A 22,336-nucleotide genomic window follows, 5' to 3' on the forward strand; every position below is an offset into this window, starting at 1 on the left:
CCAGAGCTGGAGAACAGACATTTCTTTTGTCCAGCCCAGAATGCCATCTATCTAAGAATAAAACTTCAAATCTTTCAAAGTGCTCCCATGGCGATTGAGATGGATTTGGTTTGGTTCTTGGTTTCCCATTATGGGGCACTGGCTTCCCATACCCTTGGACTGCAACCAAGGCAGAGAAGAAAATGACCATGTCAGGGACTCAGTGTCTTCTAGTATTTTCAATTATATTGCATGAAACATATAAAGAAAATAGCAATCATATTTCTGCTTAGAAGGGGTCGTGTTGAGGTCATTTAAATGTCCTGGACAAAGTTCAACCCAAAGAATCTAACTGGCATGAAAAAAGATGGTGCTGGTTCTTTCTGTTCCACACGGAAGGAAATCTCTGCCCTTTATCACATTCCTCAGCCCCACTGCTCCCCATCTCTCACCCTCCTCCCAGATTCTCAATACTTTGTTTGCAACAACTCAGTGGTTTTTTGCAGATGAAAAAGTTGACCCACACTTTGATTTTCTTTATTTTCAATCGATACGGTATGAATACAAAGTTTCTAGAAAGCTACAAAAAGTCTACCACTTCCTCAAGAAGGCATCAAAATGTGTCACTTTGCAAAGACATGAAAACACCTGCAGTTACTGACACAAAAATAGCATTTTTAGAGTGATGAAATAATTGCACTTAACTGGCATGGATATTAAAGTTATCACACATGTACCGCGAAAGCTAGAATACATTTTTTTTTTTTACAAAGCACTTTATAAAAAAATTCTCTGCACACAAACCCTATAATTTTCATATTACTATCATACTAAAGATAAATTCACTTTAAAGCCAACACTTAAAACATTTTGAAACAAAAAAGGTACCAGTACCTACACACAGACAATAACAAATACAAGAATACTGTACTGCCAAGAGATTGAAGTGAACTTCTTTTGGAAATTTCTGCAATCAGGTTAAAGAAATATGTGAGATTTTCTTTGCCCTCCCTCCCTCCCCCAACAGGGTCCCCCCCCACAATCTAACAAAAAGGAAACGCTTTATCAAAAGGCAGTTTCCACATCAAGTCACCAGCAGCAGTACAATCATAAAGTAACCACTGACCATATATGAATATGCTTAAGTCACAAACCCATTTTTATACACATTACACGAATAAACATAAAGTGAGAATTCCATTAAGTCATTTACAACGTGAACAGATGCACATGGCAAAACGGGTTTACGTAAAATGTACGGATAGTAAAGAATTAAAGGCTATTCAGGTTTTTTTTTTGTTTTTTTTTGTTTTTGTTTTTTACTGTTATAAAATTCTTCTGTCATTTTTCAGGCACGTACTGTATTTATTTTATTTATTTATTTATTTATTTATTTGTCTGCGGTTATGAGCCTGAAGTAAAAAGGCTCACACAAAAAAAATCTGTCTTTTAAGGAGGTAACAGGGAAAAACATCCTTTGTCAACCAAGGGCTTTCAACAGCTAAATGACACAATGAAGATTACGAATATGAAACTGGAAAAGTCAGAGACGGATTTCCAGTTGACTTGTACTTGAACACTAACAGCTTGTTTTTCATTAGAAGAAGGAGTAGAAGAAGAAGAAGAAAATGCACAATCTGATAATCAAAGGCAGACAAAAAAAGATCAACCTGAGAGAGGTCTGAAACTGGAATCGAGAACAACTGATGATGAATGATAGTGAGATTAAACATCATTTAAAAAAAAATCAGATCAAACACTTCAGAGCATGTGGACTCCAAAACAAACTTCACAAGGAGTAAGAAAATCAATTACATCCAAAGAGTTAGATTAAGAAAATAAATACAAGTATTTCAACTATTCTCATGGTGGGTTGACTTCTGCTAGCTGTCTACTGGCATTAAACATTAATTATACAAGTTTCACTATGAAAGATATAGGCAATGGGTTTATTCAGGCTGGAAAACTATTGCCAAATGAAATTGAGCTAAAAAAAGGGGAAGAATGGGGAAACATATATTGTTAGAGCTTCAATTTCCTTCAAGGCAGGGTGCAGTACCAAGATCTACGGTTTGGAAATTCAAGTAGCTAACTAACTTGTGTAGTAGTGTTTGAACAAAAACGGCAGAATTTTAGTGGCATTCCAGAAAAGTTTCTTTTCGTATGTAAATCTTCATAGTACAAGGATTAGAAGGAGAGTGTGGAGAGAGAGATACAGAAATCAAGTGATCTAAAATAAAATTTCAAATTTAGAGAGAGTATTTTCATGACAGACATCACGCGGGAGTGGACAATATGTCAAAAGTTCACCAAGTGACTATAAAACTGTATTTGTAATAAAAACATATCTCTTCCAGGTTTTGGTTGGGCTGGTGTTTTTCCCTGGTCCCCTAGCCCAACCTCTCAAGTTCATTTTCCATATTATATATGGCCCAGATCTCAAAAGGTGACAAAAGTAGACAATGACTTTAAGAAGTTGCCTTCCTTGGGCTGAAACATTTCTTGAAAATGTTGACTTGTGAATGGTGCTCTTTGGGAGATTTTTTTAAAGCACATTCAGACATCACACTGAAGAATCAACATTTCCAGGCTAAAAAAAAAATCTGGTTTAGATTTGATTTACCCTACTTCACTTTGGTTCTGTACTTTTATCTCAGTCTGGTGCTTCCAAATTTCCAAAGAGTCTAACTTTGTAAACAAAATAAGTGCACACTAGAACTAGTATAAAAAGAAAAGCCTTCACAGGAACTGAAATGCTCAACAGAAAGGAGACCAAATGAACCCAAAGTTGTAACATTTGTCCACTGACAAACAGTTTCTGTGGCTATCATGTTCCACAGACACAAGACTGGGCAAGGAGCTGAAAAGGGAGTACATGGGTAATCTGGATACATGAACATCCCAGTTACTGGTCTTCACGGCGGTAAAATGATGGTGGAGAGTAGAAGGTTCTGGACTCGACTATCTGATTACTGGTGGCCAGCAGGTTACCATACGCAGTGCTCTCTTGTAAATGGAGGCCTAGAGTTTTGTGTTTTTTCCCCCTCATTCAAATAAACCAAAGGCATTACGGTGATCTCTAAATATTTTTGGTCTCTCTACAAATTATCATCATTATGGTAGCACTTTTCTAAGCTGGAACGGCAAACCAAAGGCACTTTCATGCTAGAGTGAAAATTCAAAAATAGTTAAGTATTTGGTCGTGAATTTAAAAGGCAGCATCATGAGTACTTTTCACGGAAAACTATGAAGTTGTAACCTTTCATTTTGGTATATACATTTAAGAGCATAATGATGGGATTGACTTGTATATAATTTCATGTTTTAGACCAAGTAGTCAAAAAAATGTTTCCTGTGGAACCAAAGAAAACAGGTGCTCATTTGTTTGTTCCTTTGTTTTCTGAATGGAGCCAATTTGTAAAATAAGGTCAAGAACGGCTCGAAGAAAAGGCTGGTGGCAGGTACGTCTAAGAGAACACTAAGGCACTGCATACTGGAATGCTTTGGCAGTTCTGAATTAAAAAGTTCCTAGAAAAGTAACAGTTATAAAAGAAATGCTTCCAGCTTACAAAAGGGGTCACAGTTTCCAGGCATCCTTTTGTACCACACACCCCACGTTGAACATCCCAAGGATTTAAGGCTTTTCAGAATGAACGTGTGCAGGGCTTAGCCATGTACAGAAAAACGGTGAAGAAAAAGCAGAGCCATCCCTTCCTTCAAAATGACACATGAACAACACAGGCTTGGAGAAACCTGATGTCAGGACAGATGTAGTACCGGAGCATAGAAAACTGTACCTGGTTTGTAAATGGATTGTTCTATTGTTAGACAATTCAAATTGTTAACTGTCCTACTTTTAAATAAACAAACTGCTAAAGCCACTATGGTATTGGAGTCCTAACGAAGACTTGGCTTTAAAAAAAAGAAGTAGTTTTAGAATAGAGGGTGACTTTGGGGCTGTCGGGATGCCGTGCTCTTGCTGATGGGATGGTCAGCATCAGAAACTTGTCTACAGGAGCCTACGGTGGAAGGCAAACCATACACAATGCTAACTAAAAGGCTCATCAGCTTTACTATGTGCATACCCCTGATATGACCACAAGACAGGGTCAGCAAATAATATTCAGATAGAGCTGTGTCTTAGAAAGATTGGTGTCACTTCTACAAAATGGTGATCCTGCCCCTTCCAAAGACTCCCTCCTCATGCCATTGATTCTCTCTCAAAATGTGGGTGATCTCTCTCCCAATCAAGACTCTTCTTTCTAAATCTTCCAGGGTCCAAAAAAAAAAAAGCATTTCCCCTGGTGTGTCTATAGAAAATATTACTAATAGGGTGGCCTGGGAAGTGAAACTTTGGCAGGGCTCCAAAGGAAATTCACCAAAATGGCAAAGATACTAGGAATGGAAACTCTGAGTAATGGCAGAAAGGGATGATGGAGAGAAAGAACTCTCTTTTTATAGATGAGGGTGGACAATGGGGAACCAAGCATCCACCATTTCTATCAGGAAGGGAACAGGACTTAACTGTAGCAAGAAGGTGATGAGTAAAGACTGGCATAAGTTATACACTGAATTTCTTTACCTTTTCCATGACCTTTGGCAAACCACTTAACTTTTGTGGGTCTCAGTTTCCTCATCCATAAGATGGGGCAGGGGGAAATTATTGGATGAGATCATTTCTGGGGTTTGAATAGCTATATATTTATAATCCTCTATTTCTTCTCCACCTCTGCTGAGTGAGGTAGCCTTGAAGCCAGGATTTGGCAATGTGTGATGGTGGTTGGTTGTGTCCTTTGTGCTTGAAGAGGACCAAATAACATCACTATGTTAGGGTCAAAGTATAGTGGGTCTGACCATCTAATTAGACCAACAGGAGCTTAGAAGGCTCTTTCACAGGTTGGATACATGCATAATGATAAATGTACTGGGACAAAAGGGGATCCGAAGACCATAGTCCCAGCTTTGATGGGCAAGTCCATTAAATGTCTTTGGCCCTATATTTCTTCCTTTTGTAAAATGGTGGGTTGGGTCAAATCTTCATTTCCAAGATACCAGCAAGAAAACATTTTATTACACAAGGCCTTTAATTCATAAAACCTATATACTTAAGCCAACTTGCTGACTGTCCTGCTTTCTGAATTCTGGGTCTCACAACTTCTGTTTCTTTCTTTCCAGATCCCCATCACCACTTCCATGAGATCAGTCTAGTATGGGATGGGAAACACTGAACCACATGACCTCCAAGGGACCTTATTAGTGCTAACATTCTGTTTAAGACAGTCTCCAAAGCTGTCCCTGATTTTATGCTGGGTCTTTCAGGAAAACAAGTAGGACCAGGGTCTGAGCTCCTCAGCACTCGTCACTGCCCAATTTAGTGTCCTTTTGTCAATACACTCTCACCTCAGGATATAGAAGGAGGGACCTCACCCTTCCTGGTGAAAATTGGTATGGTAAAAGACCTAGAAAGAAGGCAAAGGGGAACAATGTTGAAGAGGACTCATTATCACATGAGTCTCATTCTTGGAGGGTTTTAGTTCTATGGCCAGAATACCATCGAGGAAGAGATGACAAAGGGGATTCTACAAGAGAGCCTCAGAAAAAATGCTGTGGCTCCTTCTAGGCAGATTTAGGGGAGGATGGACTGCTAGGAAGAGACAGAAGAAACACAGAAGGTGCTGCTGAAGGGGCCACAGCACATCCAAAAGATCTCTGCCCTACTGCTGAGAAGTGCTGGATGAGAGAAAGCTTTAGCTTTGGAAAAATGAAGGATTTTTTAAAAAAAGACCTCCAATTTTAAAAGAGTTAAGAAACATCAGCGTTTTTAGCAAAAAGCAACCTCAAACCCACTTACTGACAACACAGCAAAGCTCTAAACAAAAGTTTAAGGAACAGAAGGAATGAAGAGGTGGAATTCGTGTCAAAAATCACTGGAGAGGCTTGTCACACAATTTTGTTGAGAATCAAAGATGGCTGCGTGTCAACAACTGTGAGCGGGTGCTATGAAAGCAGCGAGAGAGGCCGAGCACACCAAGGAGCGGTTTGTTTGGCTGCAGTATTTTTGTTGTTGTTTTAATCCTATCTGGTACTGCTATATGAGATATTTCTGAGTCTCTGTGGGATTTTTTTTTCTTTTTTGTGCTTTGAAAAATAGATTGAAATACCCCTCCTGCTTGCTGGCCACACAAGTTGCATGTGCCTCCCTCTAAGCCATAACTGCCTGAGAGGGCAATGGGACCACCATGGGAAGAAGGTGGGCAAGATACCAAAAGTCTTGGTTTAGTTTTAAGTCGCTAAAGCTTAAAGTTGCACAAAGACTTTTGGGACACCCTGTATTTTGGAGACAGTCACTCAACTAAAGGACAAGAAGATGTAACCCAGAAAGATGAACATGGCCTTACTTAAACGGCCACCAGTGAGTAGCTGTGACTAGGCCAAAGGGATTCTGAAAAAGAGTAAAGACAACATCTGGATCTGGACCGAATTGAGTATAGGCTTTGTAAAGAATTGGAGTTCAGAACCATTTGTCTCTCAGCTCAGAAGACACTGCCACCCCCACCATTCAGCACAATGTGCGATCTCCCATCTTGTTTTTCCAGGGACAAAATGTACACCCTTGTGAAATGTATAGTGTGCTAGGAAAAGAGAGAGATTTGGAATCAAAGGACCTGAGTTCAAACCTTGACTGTGCCGTATACTGGTTTTGTAATTCCAGGACAGTCCCGTGGTCTTTCTTGGCCTCAGTTTCCTCATTTGTAAAAGGAAAGATTTGGGACAGATGATGACAAAGGCCCTTTCCAGCTCTAAGTCTGTCTCCTATGCTAGGCTCAAGTAAGAGGCTGTACCCTGCAGTTAAGAAGCGGTTTTTATCTGGGTGATGATAAGTGGCACAAAACTGGCAGTCAATAAACATGCAAGAAAGAAAGGAAGGAAGGAAGGAAGGAAGGAAGGAAGGAAGGAAGGAAGGAAGGAAGGAAGGGAGGAAGGGAGGGAGGGAGGGAGGAGGGAGGGAGGGAGGGAGGGAGGAAGGGAGGGAAGGAAGGAAGGAAGGAAGGAAGGTGCACCATGCTCTGTAATCTGAACCTTATATTGACCTATATAGTATTAGAGTTGAAAGAACCCAAGTGACGTTATCACTCTCTCTACCAACTCTAACTGCTGAATATATCTAAACATGCGAAGAGGGAAGTAAGTAAAGTCTTTTACAAGAAAAGAGCTCCCAAATGAGTTTGTTTCAAAAGAATGAGCATGGACATATGCACCAGGGTTAGTCACAAATGGCATGCCTAAACCTTGTGGGAGTTAGTCAGCACACAGAATCAAAGGGTTTGAAGAGATGTTGAGGAAATGCCTCATCTGGGTCCACGCAGGGACCTTAGCTATTCGGGTGAATGTGGGTCTGTCAGAAAAGCCCAGATGGGCCTGGGATGTTCTGGGTGGCAACGATACTAAAGCAGATGAGCCTTTTGGAATTTGGTCTATGAAATCTTCCCACCACAGTCCTCTCTCTACTTTGCAGCTAACAGTGCAGTATTCATGCCAATTTTTTTAAAACTCTTATTTTGTTACTAATAATTTCAGTGTTTCAAACTCTTCAACTCAAATTAATAGAAAATTTAGTTGTCCATATAAAATATAACTGCACACATGACTACAATGTAAGTTTAAAATTTCAGTATTTACCTACTTATTGCAAAACAAGTCAACTTTTTCATTAAATAGTCAAATCTTCATATTAGTACAATACAATTTTATATTTTTAAATACACTCTATATGTTATGTATAAGGGATCATATCTTCTTTCTTTGCAATACCTGTTCAGATGTTTAATGGATTAAAGAATTAGTTTTAAATGGTGAGGAAAAAAATACAATTTTGCCTCATTAGGGTCTTCCTACCAAGCATTTCTTAAGGCTACATTGTAACATTTGGTTTCAAAAAGGAAAAAAAAAGGTTTTGTTTAAAAAATAATTTAGTGAATTACATTCGTTTCACCCTAATTAGTTACAAAGATAATTCTAAAATTTCTTCACTTTGTGTACTCATTTACACTTCTGCTTAAAGTTTCACTTTAATTTTACTTGCATCTTAAAACAAGTACTTTATGTTGGAAAAAAACTAAATACATTTGTATAAATGCTGTAAATTTCCCATGGCAAATGCTTCTGTCTTACATTTTCTACCACAATTTAAAACAGGCCTCCCCAGACAGAGACCTCAGTTTCTTAAGTGTCATCTTTCCCAAAGAAGTGTGGGTTACAAATCTGAAGAACACATCAGTTTAGAAAGAATTTTTTTTTACAACTGTACCAGAATTTCACAGCTACAATGATGTATGAACACATGAAAAATGACTGACAGGATTTAGAAAATCGTGGGGGGCACCCTGGGCCAGGGGCCCGGCCACTCACTACTGAGGTTTACAGTCTGTAGTTCCATGATGACGTGTGTGTGTGTGTATGTGTGTGTATATGTATATATAAATAACCGTGCTCAGTCCTTTACAAGCCTGTAAATGTGATGCTGTGCTCCATGTTCACTATTTGAAACTTCAAATACGCAGGCCATGCAGAGAAGGGTTTCTTGTGTGTCCCTGTTCGTTACCACCTGGAAGAGACAGATCGCACAAGGAGTAAGGAGGGCTGGTGACAGGTGCATCCTGCAGTTCAAATGTCATTCACTCAATGTTGGGAAAACCTCCATTCATTTTAAAATAAATATGCATAAGCTCTGGCTAACGGCCACATGATCTGTTCTAAAATAAGGGTCCAGCTGATACCTTGCCCAAAGAGATGTTTCAGGTAAACTACCTGAACCTTCCAGAGGATTTTGCCCTGACATGGGCCCACCTGTAACGCTGGTGTCCTGGCTACCTCTGAGGACATGATTCTGGGAGGCAGGATAATGTTCTGTGGAGCACAGAATCTCGGAATTGAAAGGGAATTCAGAGTCCATCTTGTCCAACCCAGACCAAGACAAGAAGAATTCCCCCTAAACCAAGGGTACTTTCATCTTTTGTGAGTCATGGCTCTCCACTTTGGCAGGCTGGTGAAGTCTATGGACCCCTTCTCAGAATCATGCTTTTAAATGCTTAAAATGAAATATTACAAAGCAACCAATTACATAAAAATAGTTATCAAAATATTTTAGGAAACAAGTTTGTGGGGCCCAGGTATCCCAAGACAAGTGGTAGTTCAGGGAAGAGGCACCTCCTACATCACACCCTTTGAAGCCATCCATTCCCCAATGGGGTAGCTCTAATCGTGAGATGTTGTTTCTTACATCAAGTCTACACCTCTCTATAACTTCTACCCATCGCTCCCCGTTCTAACCTTCAGGGTCAAACCTAATCCCCCTTATTCTTAGGAAAAACTCTCAACTTTCCTCTAAATCTCTTCATCTTCAACTCAAACAACACAAATTATTTCAATTAAGCTTCATATATGATTTAAACTCAATACAAATAAAAATTATAAATTAATAAACATAAACCATATTTCTAAATACACATAAATAATAAAATATAAACAAATAAATTCAAAGCCTCCCTCCTACCTTCCCTATTACTGCAGAGGGCAGCAGCATCCTCTTTGGTCCCTCAGTTTCACAACCTAGGGGTCATTCTCCTGGACTCTTCACTATTCCTCACCCCCACATCCAAGTTGTTGTGGAGACCTGCTGATGTCGACATCTTCGCAACTCTTTCAAATACGCCCCCTTCTCTCCCCGGATATTGCTCCCACTCTGGTGCAGACCCTCATCATCTCACAACTGAATTATTGCAAAAGCTGCTGGTGGGTCTGCCTGCCTCAAGTCTCTCCCCACTCCAATCCATCCTCTGATCATACACCAAAGTGATCTATCTAAAGCACAGGTCCTATCATGTCCTACTCAGTAAGCTCCAGTGGCTTCCTATCCCCTCCAGGATCAGATATAAAGTCCTTGGCTCAATGTCCCAAGTCCTTTGCAACCTATTCCCCTCCTACCGCCTTACTCCTTGACACTCAGCAACACAGGCCTCTGGCCGTTCCATGAATATGACTCTTCATCTCACAGCTCTGGGCATTTTCTCTGGCTGTCCTCCATGCCTGGAATGATTTCTTTCCTCATCTCTACCTGCTGACTTCCCTGGTTTCCTTTAAATCCCAACCAAAATCTGTCTTCTACAGGCAGCCTTTCCCAACCCCTCTTAATTCCAGTGCCTTCCCTCTGTTAATGATTTCCTATTTATTCTGTATACAGTTTGCTTTGTATTTATTTGTGTGCATGTTTTCTTCCCCATTAGATTGCAAGTGTTTTGAGGGAGGGATCATCTTTTGCCTCTTTTTATATCCCAAGCACTTAGCAAAGTGTCAGGCTTAATAAACGCTTGCTGATTAATTGGTATGTCTGAGGCTCCAGTCTTTGGACTTCTGAAAATATAGTGCCCAGAACTGAACACAAGACTGCAATGAGGTCTGACCAAGGCAGGGGACAGCAGATGGGATTGTCACCTCCCTCTTTGTGGACACTGAACTTCTCTCCATGCAGGAGGTGATCATATCCTCTTTCTTGGTTGGCCTATCATAATGAGGGTTCACCCTACCAACACTTCCAGACCTGATTCCCTCATCTTGTATTTGTGAAGTTGGCTTTCCGAACCTGAATGTCAGACTTTGCATCTGTAAGAACTACATTAAAAAAAATTAAGATATGGTTCCCAGGTCTGCCCTGGCATTGCAATGCTTCAAAAACTATTTATAACTTAATATTACCCCAGGAAGCTGAGCTTTTGGGCAGAGCATTGTACTCAGAGTTAGGAAGAAATGAGTTTGAATCCCACCTCAGACACTGACTAGCTCTACGTCCCCTGGTCAAGTCTGCTAAACTCACTGTGTCTTCAATTTGTTCATCTGTAAAATAGGGACAATAAAAACTACTTCACAGAGTTGTTGTGAGGGTCAAAGGTCTGCAATCTTAAAAATGCTATAAAAAGTTGTTCTCTTTCTTTTTTTCCTTCTCCCTTTTCTTCTTCTCCTTCCTCTTCTCTCTCTCCTCCTTTTTCTTCATTCCTCCTCTTTTCTTTCTCCTTCTTCTCCTATTTCTTTTCATTATTATAGACTGGAGCTCCTCTACGCTTTGGTAGATGATGTCACGAGTCACAGTGGCCAAAAAATGTGTCACCCAGTGACCAACAGCCTCCCAAGGAGCCTCCTGGCTCTCAGCAGGGCTGCTCTTTGAGGGAAAGACACGCTGAACTTGGATTTGAAGACTAGACAGCCAGAAGTGCCAGAGTTCGGGTTCTGGCAGCACAGCCCTGGAGCCTCCATGGTCACCTTCCTGTCAGCATGAGCCACCCGAAGACTTCAGGGGAGGATTATCTCATTATATTTCAGAAATGGCTGGTATGAACAATTCAACCTGTGGGAGGCTTTTTGTGTGGCCCTGCTTCTTTTGATAGTTACTCACTACAAGGGGAAAGATTCCTCACATTTTATTATTAAATATCATTTTGGAGCAAGCAGTGCTACGTAGGATCTAGCCTCATGCAGAAGAGGATTATCATGCAAGGAGAAGATAAAGGCTAGCTAGTCACTGAACTGTCCTCTGCCGTACTCACCAACTCTTTTGCCTTCCCTTTGCTCTCTCTCCCTCTCTCCTTTCTCTCTTTCTCCCTCTCCCTTTCTTTCTCTATCTTTCCTTGTCTCTCTCCTTTCCTTTTCTTCTCTCTCTCTTCCATCCTCTCCCTTTCTCTATTTTTCCTTGTCTGTTTCTCTCTCCTTCCCTCTCCCTCTCTCCCTCTTTCCTCTCCCTTTCTCTCTCTTCCTCCCTCTTCCTTTCTGTCTTTCCTTGTCTCTCTCTTCTTCCCTTTTCCTTTCTCTCTCTATCTTTCCTTGTCTGTCTCTCTTTCTCCCTCTCCCTCTCTCTCCATTTTATGTGGGTTAGGCTTAATTACTCTTGGCCAAGGTCTGGATGTAGGCCCTGTCTCCAAGCTGTATTTTTTTGAGCCTTCCTTCTCATCAGCACCCTCTTAACAAAAGTGCAGAGATCTTGGGGTCTCTTGCCCTCACATAAAGCTTTATATGCCCTTGACACTCATCTCCAGCCTATTCACCCACATGGTTGAACTTTGGGGTTTACTTTCTTTTCTGCAAATGGACGAGAAATGGAATTCTTGAGCTCTATTTTCATTTTGGGGCAAATTCTTGTCTTTACCTAAAGTACCACCATCACTGGTGACTCCAAACTGGGATTTACAATACATGAAGGTTCCTATGGTTATTAGAACTCTAGGAATGTATTTGGGGGCAATATTCCATCTGCAAAGAGAATTAGCACCTTGCTTGAAAGTCCCCCATAGAAGAAGGTGACCTAATGAAATTCAGAGACAGAGACTTGAGCTTCTGTAACCTCTCATTTATAGGATCACATATTTAGAGCTAAAAGGGACTTCAGAGGGCATACAGTCCAATCCTCCCATTTTACAGATGGGAAAACTTATGCTCACAAAACCTTGGTCAAATCACTTAAGCAACAGATACAATCTTTCCCTTCTACCATGTTAGCTTTTGCTTCCCCTCATTAACTGTATAATACTAACTGGCTCAAACAGATTTAGAGGCAACTAAGTGGGGCACTGGGTTGACTGTAGGACTTGCAGGCAGGAAGACCTGGGTTCAAATCCTGCCACAGACACTAGCTCTGTAACCCCTGGGCAAATCACCTAACATCTCTCAAACTGAATTTCCTCTTCTGCGAAACAGAAATAATAATGGCACCTACTTCCAAGGGTCATTGTGAGGATCAAATGGGAAAATGTATATAAATTTGTAAATTTATATGGAATAATTTAAGTAAATATTTCAAATATTAAATTGCTACATAAACATGAGTTATTTTGTTGGTGTTTTATGGTTTACAAAGCACTTTCCTTACAACAACCCAGGGAAGACGGCAGCAGTCGCATTTCCCGCCATTTAACAGAACATAATTCGGTCTCTCTCTTTAAACTAAGGGGACGAATGGGAAGGTACAAGAGGAATTATCTGATATCACTGGAAATAAATTAACCCCTTACCAACAAAATTGTAAAGTTTTCCAACACACTGTTCATCATATACTTCTCTGGTAAATGCTTGAGCTTGTGGATGAAGTTGATCATATATTCACACATTGGAGAGCGGTTTATTCTATACACAAATCGGCCATTCTCAAACCTGGCATATTCCGTCTGAGGAGAGGGGAAAAAAAGATGAACATTTCTGTAAATTTAAAAATATATTCAACAGTTGACTACTGTCCAGTGATTTTTATACTGCCCCATAGGGAGATAAACAGATAAAAAGAGAACGAGAACAAAAGTGAAAACAAGAGTGAGAGTGAGACAGAGAGAGGGAGAGAGAGAGGGGGAGAGTGTGTGTGTGTGTGCGTGTGTGTGTGTGTGTTTGGGGGGGTGGTGGCAAGAGTCAAAGATGAATTCTGTCATTGCGCTTCTCTCCTTCAAATACCAGATATCCCATTATTCCCCTTCAGCACTAACCCCAAACGAACATCTCACCAAGAAGGAGCTCCAGCAGTACACAGATGGGAAGCAGAGTTGAGAGAGTGAAGATTGAAGCACATTTCAAAACTGGTTTTCCTCCTGATAACTTGCCAATAATAACTACCAGGCCTTACCTGGCCTGGGGCCATAGAATCACATGCAACATGAGTCAGTTGATGCCTTTCCACCCAAAGCAGTGAGGATGAAGGCGGCCCAGAGGGAACAGGAGAAGTGAACGTGAAAAGCCGATCTTTTAGCTAAATACACAAAGGCACCATCCCACCCCAACCCCAACCTCTGCGGCTATCTCTGTTGGTTTTACCCCAGAGCTGAGTGGCTTCAGAGGCAGAATTTTGGGGGGGGGGGGGTTCTCTACAGAGATTTACAATTAAGCATCCTGCCATTAGCTTAAATCCCACTGGGGCATTAATTAGCTATAAGGAACCTGCTTAATGCACTTAACTGCACTTAAGCTGGATTCCTTGTTGATACTTGTATGACACACTCTATCTGCTGACTCTGGCTGCCCTCCGTCACCCACCTCTGGCCCTCCTCACCTGTCGCCTGGCTTACCTGGCTTCCTTCAAGTCTCCGCTCAAATACCATTTTTTTGCAAGAAGCAAATGCTTCTTTAATGTTTTAATGCTAGTACCTTCCCTCGAGATTATCTCCAGTTTATCCTATATATAGCTTGTCTGTTTACTTGTACGTTGTCTCCCCAATTAGATTGTGAGATCCTTGAAGGAAAAGGTTCCATTTGCCTTTATCTGTAACTATTCCCTGTGCTTATCAGGTGGCTAAGTGGTGTCACAGTGCACAGAATGTAGGGCCCAGAGTCAGGAAGACTCATTTCTCTGAGTTCAGATCTGGCCTCAGACACTTACTATCTATGTGACCCTGGGCGAGTCCTTTAGCCTTATTTGCCTCAGTTTCCTCATCTGTAAAATGAGCTGGAGAAGGAAAGGGCAAACCACTCCAGTATCTGAGCCAAGAAAACCCTAATGGGATCACAAAGAGTTGGTACCTCGGATATTATATGTGTATATGTATGTATACATGCATATATGTATATCTAATTATATATCAGATTATGTATACTATCTGTGAAAATATCTCTATCTATATACAGATTTGTCATACTTACATAATCTTCAGTCCTCATAACAACTTTGTGTGGTACCTGAGGTACCTCAGATACACATACACATACACATACATACACACACACACACACACACACACACACACACACGGAAATCAAATCAGTCAATACTTTAAAGGAATTAATTCAGACTATTCATTGAACGGACAAAGACTGAAGTTGAAGCTCAAATACTTTGACCATACAATGAGAAGACAGGACTCACTAGAAAAGATTTTGATGTTGGGAAAGATTGAAGCCACAAGGAGAAGCGGATGGCAGAGGATGAGATAGATGGATAATACTGTCATGGAGGCAATGAACATGAGCTCAGACAGACTTTGGAAGATAGTGGAGGACAGATGGGCCTGGTGTGCTATGGTCCATAGGGTCACAAAGAGTTGGACAGAACTGAATGAATGAACAACAAATCAGAACAGCCATTGTATACATGTGATATATATATACATATATTCATATATATGATGTGATATATATATATATACATGTGGTGTATATATATATCACATGTATACAATTTATATATACATATACATATATATATATATATGTCAGTTATTATTATAAACCCCCAACCATGGGGACTGGGAATTTTCAACAGAGAGATTAGCAATGCTCCAATTATATCAGGAGCTTCCCTTTGCCTACACAACATAGGTCATCAAAACTAGGTTCTTCTATACTTCCAGGCCTTTCTGATTGAAAACTGCCATTAAAACCAAAATAATCACTTTGAAATTCTACAAATGTCATGTGATTTCTTGCTTTTGCACTTCTGCTCTGTCTTCCTGAAATGACCTGCCCTAACACCATTTCTGCCTTGTTGAGTCTCTTATCTGCCAAGGCCTACTTCAAATTTCACCTCTTTCTCTTTCATCTTTCCCTAAACCACAACATCCTTCAGGCTGTACCTTTTCCCTAACATTTGTCACTCACTACCTTATATTCTAATTGGCATTAACAATATCAGATACTCAAAGTACTTGCTGAGTTGGTTGGGTATTGTTTTCTTTTTCTTTATAAAAATTATCTTTGGATTCTGGGATGGATCAATACATGGGCATTTGTACTGATGGCAGATATGTTTTTGAGCAGAATCTCCCAAAGGGCCTGGCATAAGAAACTCCAGAGTAACTATTCAATAAATGTTTGTTAAATGACTGGTTAAGCAGGGTACAGTGACCAGAAAAGTTCCAATTTAACTGGGATTATTTAAAAAATATTATAAATGTTATAGTTCAAAAGGATCCAGAGACATCATCTAGTCCAAAAACTTCATTTAAAAGATGATGAAATGGATCTTACAAATTAGTTAAATATGATGTGGCATCCAAAAGAGTTGTTATTCTAGGCTGAATTTAAGAGAGGTAAAGTATCCTGAATGAGGGAAGTGACATTTCTGCTGTAGCCCACCCTGAGTCCTGAGGGTCGCATTTTAGGAAGGACAGGGTCAAGCTCATGAAAATCTATCTAGACAGGGTCAACTAGGATGGAGAGAGAGCTGGAGAACATTTGGAAAGAGGCTAAATTTAGCCTAGAAAAGAGAAGATTTTGGAAGCTGCCTTCCTCCTCACTGGAGATATTCATTTAAAAGAAGGGGATATTGAGGACGTTGAAAAGGACATTTCTTGGCCATGTTCAGGTGGGGCTAGTCTTAAGTCCAGTTCTGGGAGCAGCTTGGTTTTGGTAGACAACAAGTCATTAGCAACTGGAGGAGGAACTAAATCTGGCTTTGGTGGACTGACTTGATAGTTGAGAGGTCCTCATCTAAGAAATGTGCAAACTATGGGTGCTGACAAAAGTCTGCCTAGACTAGGGTCCGTTTGATCAGGTGTGTTTGCCCAGCAGGAAAAGGGAGAAAAAGGGGAAAAGTCTACAGAAAGAACGTTCTCTATTTACATGGGGGCTAGGGAGTGCAGGGGGTGGATTAGACCTATAATTTCATTGGCACAGGAAACTCCCTGTACCAATGAAGGAGGACATTGACTCTGAAACTTATGGTCTTTAAAGAGGGGGCAAGGAGAAATTACGTAACTTGCCTAGGGTTACACAGCTTGGAAGATCTGATGCCCAGGTCTTTCTGACTCCAGGTGTGGCAATGTCTCTACGATAGCACATCAACTCTTAATTTCAATGGTTTTCTCTAATTAGTCAAGCTCAAAATCCAGGAGACAATTTTTGTCTCTCTTTCATTTTCTTTCTCCTTCTATCTGGCCATGAAGTTTTTTTTCTTCTACATGTCTCTCATATGCATCCATTTTCCTTTACTGATGCTACCACTCTGTTCCAAGTACCTCAATACTACATGACTTGCCTGACTTCCTGGACTCTTTCTAGCCTCTCCCTGCTCCAAACCACTCTACATCCTTTCATGATCTTTCTTAAAGTTTTTTCTCATCTTATGTCTTCTCTGGTTCTGATCCTGCCAACAACATCAGTTTCAAACTCCCCATCTAGGCATTTCAATTCTTTCATAGTATGGACCCATTTCACCTCTCCACCTTCTCTATTACTACTTATTCAACACAAATTCTAGCCTTGGCTCAGGCCTGTGCCCTGCCTCTGTCTTTGCTCATGTATGTCTCCACTGAGCGGCAGCATGAGATAATGGTCCTGGGACTGGCTTTGCAGTCAGTCTTTCCTCTGATACATACTCATGATGCATACACAGGCAAAAACAAAGCTTCTTCATACCCTAGTCAACCTCTTAGGACTAACAGACAAACTGCTGTTGAAAGTGGAGGAAGTTTCCACATTGGAAATTCTCTACACCTATAAAATCCTCCCTCCTCCCTAATGCTTCCACCACCAAGGATGCCCTTCTGCCTTCTCTCTCCTTATCATTTAGCTTTGAACATGATTGCCACTATGTTCTTCCTCTCCTGCCACCTCTCCTCCCCCAGCCCTTGCTCCCAAACTATATTAGCCTGCATAGATATTGTTTTCTTAGCTCTTATAGCATATCTAGTCTATAACACAGAATTGAGTACTTAACAGCAGATTGTCATGTATCATTCTGTTTCATCTCTGTTTATCTCCGCAACAACACTCATTAAATGCAGGAACAATGTCTTATATATCTTGGGTGTCTTCCACAGGGCCCAGCACAGGCTGGGTGCATATTAGCACTGTATACACCTGCCAACAGACTGATACAGGGCAAAAATCAATGGCTAAGGTACAGTACAGACCCAGAGTAAGGAAGAGCTAAGTTCAAATTTGACTTCAGACATCAACCCATGGTGTGTCCCTGGGGCAAGTCACTTAATTTCTGTCTTCCTCAGTTTTCTCATTTGTAAGTTAGAGATCATAACAACACTTTATTGTCTGGGGTTGTTGTGAGGATCAAATGAGATAATATATGAAAAGCATATTGCAAACATGAAAACTCTATACAAATGCTAGCTAATATTATCATCATAACCATAAACTGAATATGGGTTCCTGGAATTCATTATAGAAAGATCAGTGGCTCATCCTACAAAGAGAAACACAATGGATCTTGTTCCTGGTTGATGAAACCCACTTACATGCTCTCCATAAAGAAGTAGAAGACTACAGACGTTGAATGTTCTGCATCTTGTTGATATGTCTGCTGATTTTCATGAAATGCTTCTCTTCATTATAAAGCATGGTTTTGTAGGTGGAAGGGGAGGTAGAATTATTGGGAAATGACTGCAGTGTAAGAAACAAAAACTATCAATAAATCATTGAATGAGAAAAAATGCAATGGTTTGGTGGCTGGGGATGTGAACCACAAAACAAGAGGCAGACACTGGCAGGTCTCTGATTCCAATACAAGAATAGAATTTATTTTTCTCCATTGTAAGTCCTATTGGAAAATCAGAGGTGATTGTAGAAGTAAGAGTCAAATAGAATGTTTCAGGAAATGGTCCCTTGATAGCTGAATTATCATGTTGCAATGTCTTGTCTGAAGCCACAAGTAGCAGAAGGAGCCCCAAGCTGCCCCCTCCCATCTGGAGTCTTGGCTAAGCCAATAATTGGCTAAGCTAAGCAATGTGCTGGGGGGTCAGTTTCTGTTTTATCACCTGTGGGGCAGAGGGGATTGCAGGTCACAGACATGTCCAGGAGAAAGCACATCTGATTCTCCTAGCTGCTTTAAAAACTATTCTCTTAGAAACAACGAATGAGTAACAATAGGGAAAGAAGAGGGTGAGACAACAAACAAGCAAAAACCCAGCCCTCTACCTTATACACTGCATCCCTTTATCCAGAAACACAAAGGAGAAAAGAGGCTTTGCACCTGAATGAAATGACCCATCTTACCTCTACCTTCTCCACTACTTGCTTCCCGAATGAACAGACTTTGGTAGAACAGGTGATGGTCATGTTCTCTGAGCTCTCATACTGACTGGTTACCCCATAGAAAGCTCCTGCATCATCTTGAATGTTGCAATTTAAATCCGCCTGTGGGAAAAGGTCACAGAGATTGGGAATTAATCCGTCATCTGGTAACATCAATGTGACAAGTAGTAATGAACTTATTCTCCTGAATGGGGTGGTGGAAAGAAGATAGGGACCAGAAGGGAAGATCAGATGAAAGGCCAGACATGTCCAGAACCAACTGCAGCAACCTAAGGATCATTTTTCTTTTCATGAAAGATAACACTGGTCAGGTTTCCTTGAAAAAACAAACAGCATATACCTGATTTTTTTTTATTTATTCTAAAAAACCTTACATAAAACAGAGTATGTGAATGAATTCCCAAATGAATTATACCAATTCACTAGCTGAAGAGAAATGCTTAAGAAAACAAAACATAACCTATGGTCCAAAAATGTAGTTGAGAACAGCAGAATGATAGGAAAAGATGGTACTCAGACCAGTCCCACCCAAGGATTTCCACAGATACAGACACCTGCAGGGCACAAAAATAGAAATGGAAGCTTTGTCCTCAATTCTCTTCTCTCTTTGCTACAATTTTCTTTTCATAGTCTCATCAGCTCCTATGGGTTCAAATGTGAGGACTATGCAGATGATTCCTAAAAATGTCATCTCTCATGAGCTCCATTCCCACATCTCTAACTGCCTGCTGGACAATTCCAATGGAAGATCCCACAGGCACCTCAAACTCAAAGTCCAAGAAGGAACTCAGTAATTTAACTTTGGAATCCACTCTTCCTACTGGTTCTTCTGCTTCTGTTGAGGGCACCACCAATCTTACAGACTCTGCAAATTGAGTCATCCTCAATGTTTTACTCTCACTCCCCCTAATCCCATTGCTTGTCAAATCTTACCGATTCCAATTCCCCAATAGCTTTTGTATCCATTACTCCTTTTATCCCCTTCATTCTCACCACCCCATGGCAGACTTTCATCACCTCTTTCCAGCACTATCATCAATAGCCACCTACCTGGTCTCCTTGGATCTAGCCCTTCCCTCCCTCCCTAGTAGGCAAAGGGACACCTCTAAAGCACAAGTGTGACAAGGTATAGCTCTATTCAAAAGGCATAAGTGGTTCATTATTACCTCTGGGATAAAACATAAACTCCTCAGCTTAGTATTTAAAATGCTTTACAACCTGTCATCACCCTATTTTTCTTGACTTTTTATACATTACTCCCCTTCAGGCATTCTATGGTCCAGCCATATCGACCCTCCTTTTTTTCTTCCTGTTTTTCACATAATATATTTCATCTGTCTTTTCTGCCTTTTCTCAGACTGTCTCTCAAGTCTACAATGCACCAACCCCCCCTCCTCTGACCTCTGTCTAAAAATCCTTAGCTTCCCTTAAATTTCCATCAGGAGCCCACTCCTACATGAGGACCTCCTCATGGTCACCTTCCTCATCTCTAGCTACTAATACTTCTCCTCTCTGGAAATTACCTTGTGTCACTTTGCATATATAATGCATGTATACGTGTACATATTGTCTCCCCCAGAAAACAAAAGCCTCTTACAGGCAGGGGCCCTATAATTTTGTCTTTGTGTTTTCAATGCCCAGCACAGAACACATAATAGGTGCTTAATAAATGCTTGCTAAACTAAAAAGGAATCACAGCAGCTGTTGATATTTAGCTGTTACTTTTAGGCTAGCGAAGCACTTTCCACAGCTGACTTCCTTGGTCTTCAGCTCCACAAAGTAAGTCCTTTCCATTACCCCCATACTATAAATGAGGACCTATGTGAAGTGAGATGAAGAATCTTCCTGCTCAAGGGCTCATGGCTATGCCCTTGGATTAGTCAGGGTTAGCTCCCACAAGACAAGGATTCGATTCAAAGCCAAGAACTTCAAGGGTTCTAGATTCATTTGCTTTCATTCACATTATGCCTGAAAGCAGAATGATAACACCACCATGAAGAGCTGACATTTCTCTCACTCTATAACGTCTGCAAAGGATTTCACATGGATTGGCTTGTTTGAGTCCCACAAGGACCCAGTGAAGTCAATATGATGGGTATTGTAACAGGTGAGGAAAAAGAGACTCAGAGAAGACATTAAGTGATGTTCCCTGAGTCACAGAGCTAGTATCTGAGGTGGAATTTGAACCCAGGTCTTCCTAATTCTAAGTCCAGCATCCTAATATGCCATGTTGAGAGGCATCTTTGCTCCTCAAATAGTCCAGTGACAGGAAATGCAATATATAACAACAACAGCAATAATTAATACTAATTTATATTTTTGTGCCATTTTAATGTCTATAAAACACTTTATAAACATCATGGTATTTGATTCTCACAGCAACCATGAGAGTAGGCGCTATTATTCTCTCCATTTTAAAGATGAGGAAACTGAGGCAGGCAGACATTAAGTGACTTGTGCAGGTCAACACATCTAGTAATTGTCTTAAGCCAGATTTAAACTTAGGTCTTCTTGAATTTGGGTCCAGCATTTTATCCATTTCCCTTAGTTGAGAGTAGAATGGAGACTACACTAAAATATTATTTATCTGAGCAAGTTGAGGTAGAACATAGTAGAAACTTCCACTCCTTAGCCCAGTCAGTGGTGCTTTTGTTCACCCTCTTTCTCTCCATTTCATTCATAAACACTATCGGGATATGTCACCAAATGGCTTACCAAATTCAGATATACTACATCTCTATAGAATTCACTTGGCCTGGCATTCTAGTGGTGGATCCCAAAGGATGTACCTTAAGCTCACTGGAACTCACACTTGCAGTATCATGGGCATGCTTGAGTCCCCCCACTCTCCCACATGTGCCATAAGAAAAAAAATCATCAGAAAATTCCTCCAGTATAAAGAAATGATCAGTATCCCTTTTTTTTTTTTTTTTTGTGAACACATTGATTCCTAATGGTTACTGTTCTTTCAATTCTAAATGATCACAAACCGTATATTCAAAACCTTTGGGACACATATCAAGTTTATTGGTCTTGTAGTTCCTAGTATCTCCCTTCTTTTTTTTTTATTTATTTTTACTTTTTTTATTTTTTAATGTTTAACAATCACTGCCATACAATTGAGATTTTATCCCCCCCCACTTACCCCCCATTACCCCCCTCCCTCCCCACGACTGCATACAATTCTGTATAGATTCTACATATACTTTCCTATTGAGTATATTTTCACTATAGTCATGCTATGTAGTCAGACTAGAATAAAGAAATCATATAACAAATCAAAACATGATACACAAACACATACACATATACAAACATGATCTTCTACATTTTGTGAATGGCTTCCATA

At 40.4% G+C, this 22,336-nt stretch overlaps 1 protein-coding gene across 9 annotated transcripts in view; it reads right to left on the reverse strand.

The window, feature by feature from the left end:
- Positions 1–494: 494 nt before the first annotated feature.
- Positions 495–22,336, reverse strand: part of TEAD1 (TEA domain transcription factor 1) — a 315,884-nt gene continuing 294,042 nt past the window's right edge. For 8 of the 9 annotated variants that reach the window (XM_072619404.1, XM_072619402.1, XM_072619403.1 and 5 more), the window contains 3 exons: positions 18,949–19,089; positions 13,035–13,187; positions 495–8,584 (listed from right to left, as the gene is read on the reverse strand). In XM_072619404.1, the coding sequence (XP_072475505.1) occupies positions 8,471–8,584; positions 13,035–13,187; positions 18,949–19,089 (408 nt within the window). In that variant the 3' untranslated portion in view covers positions 495–8,470. Of the gene's footprint in view, positions 8,585–13,034; positions 13,188–18,446; positions 18,711–18,948; positions 19,090–22,336 lie in introns of those variants that run through there. The other variant, XM_072619405.1, reaches the window with a different exon arrangement.

This window comes from Notamacropus eugenii, chromosome 6, assembly GCF_028372415.1.
Source record: "Notamacropus eugenii isolate mMacEug1 chromosome 6, mMacEug1.pri_v2, whole genome shotgun sequence".
Lineage (NCBI taxonomy): Eukaryota > Metazoa > Chordata > Mammalia > Diprotodontia > Macropodidae > Notamacropus > Notamacropus eugenii.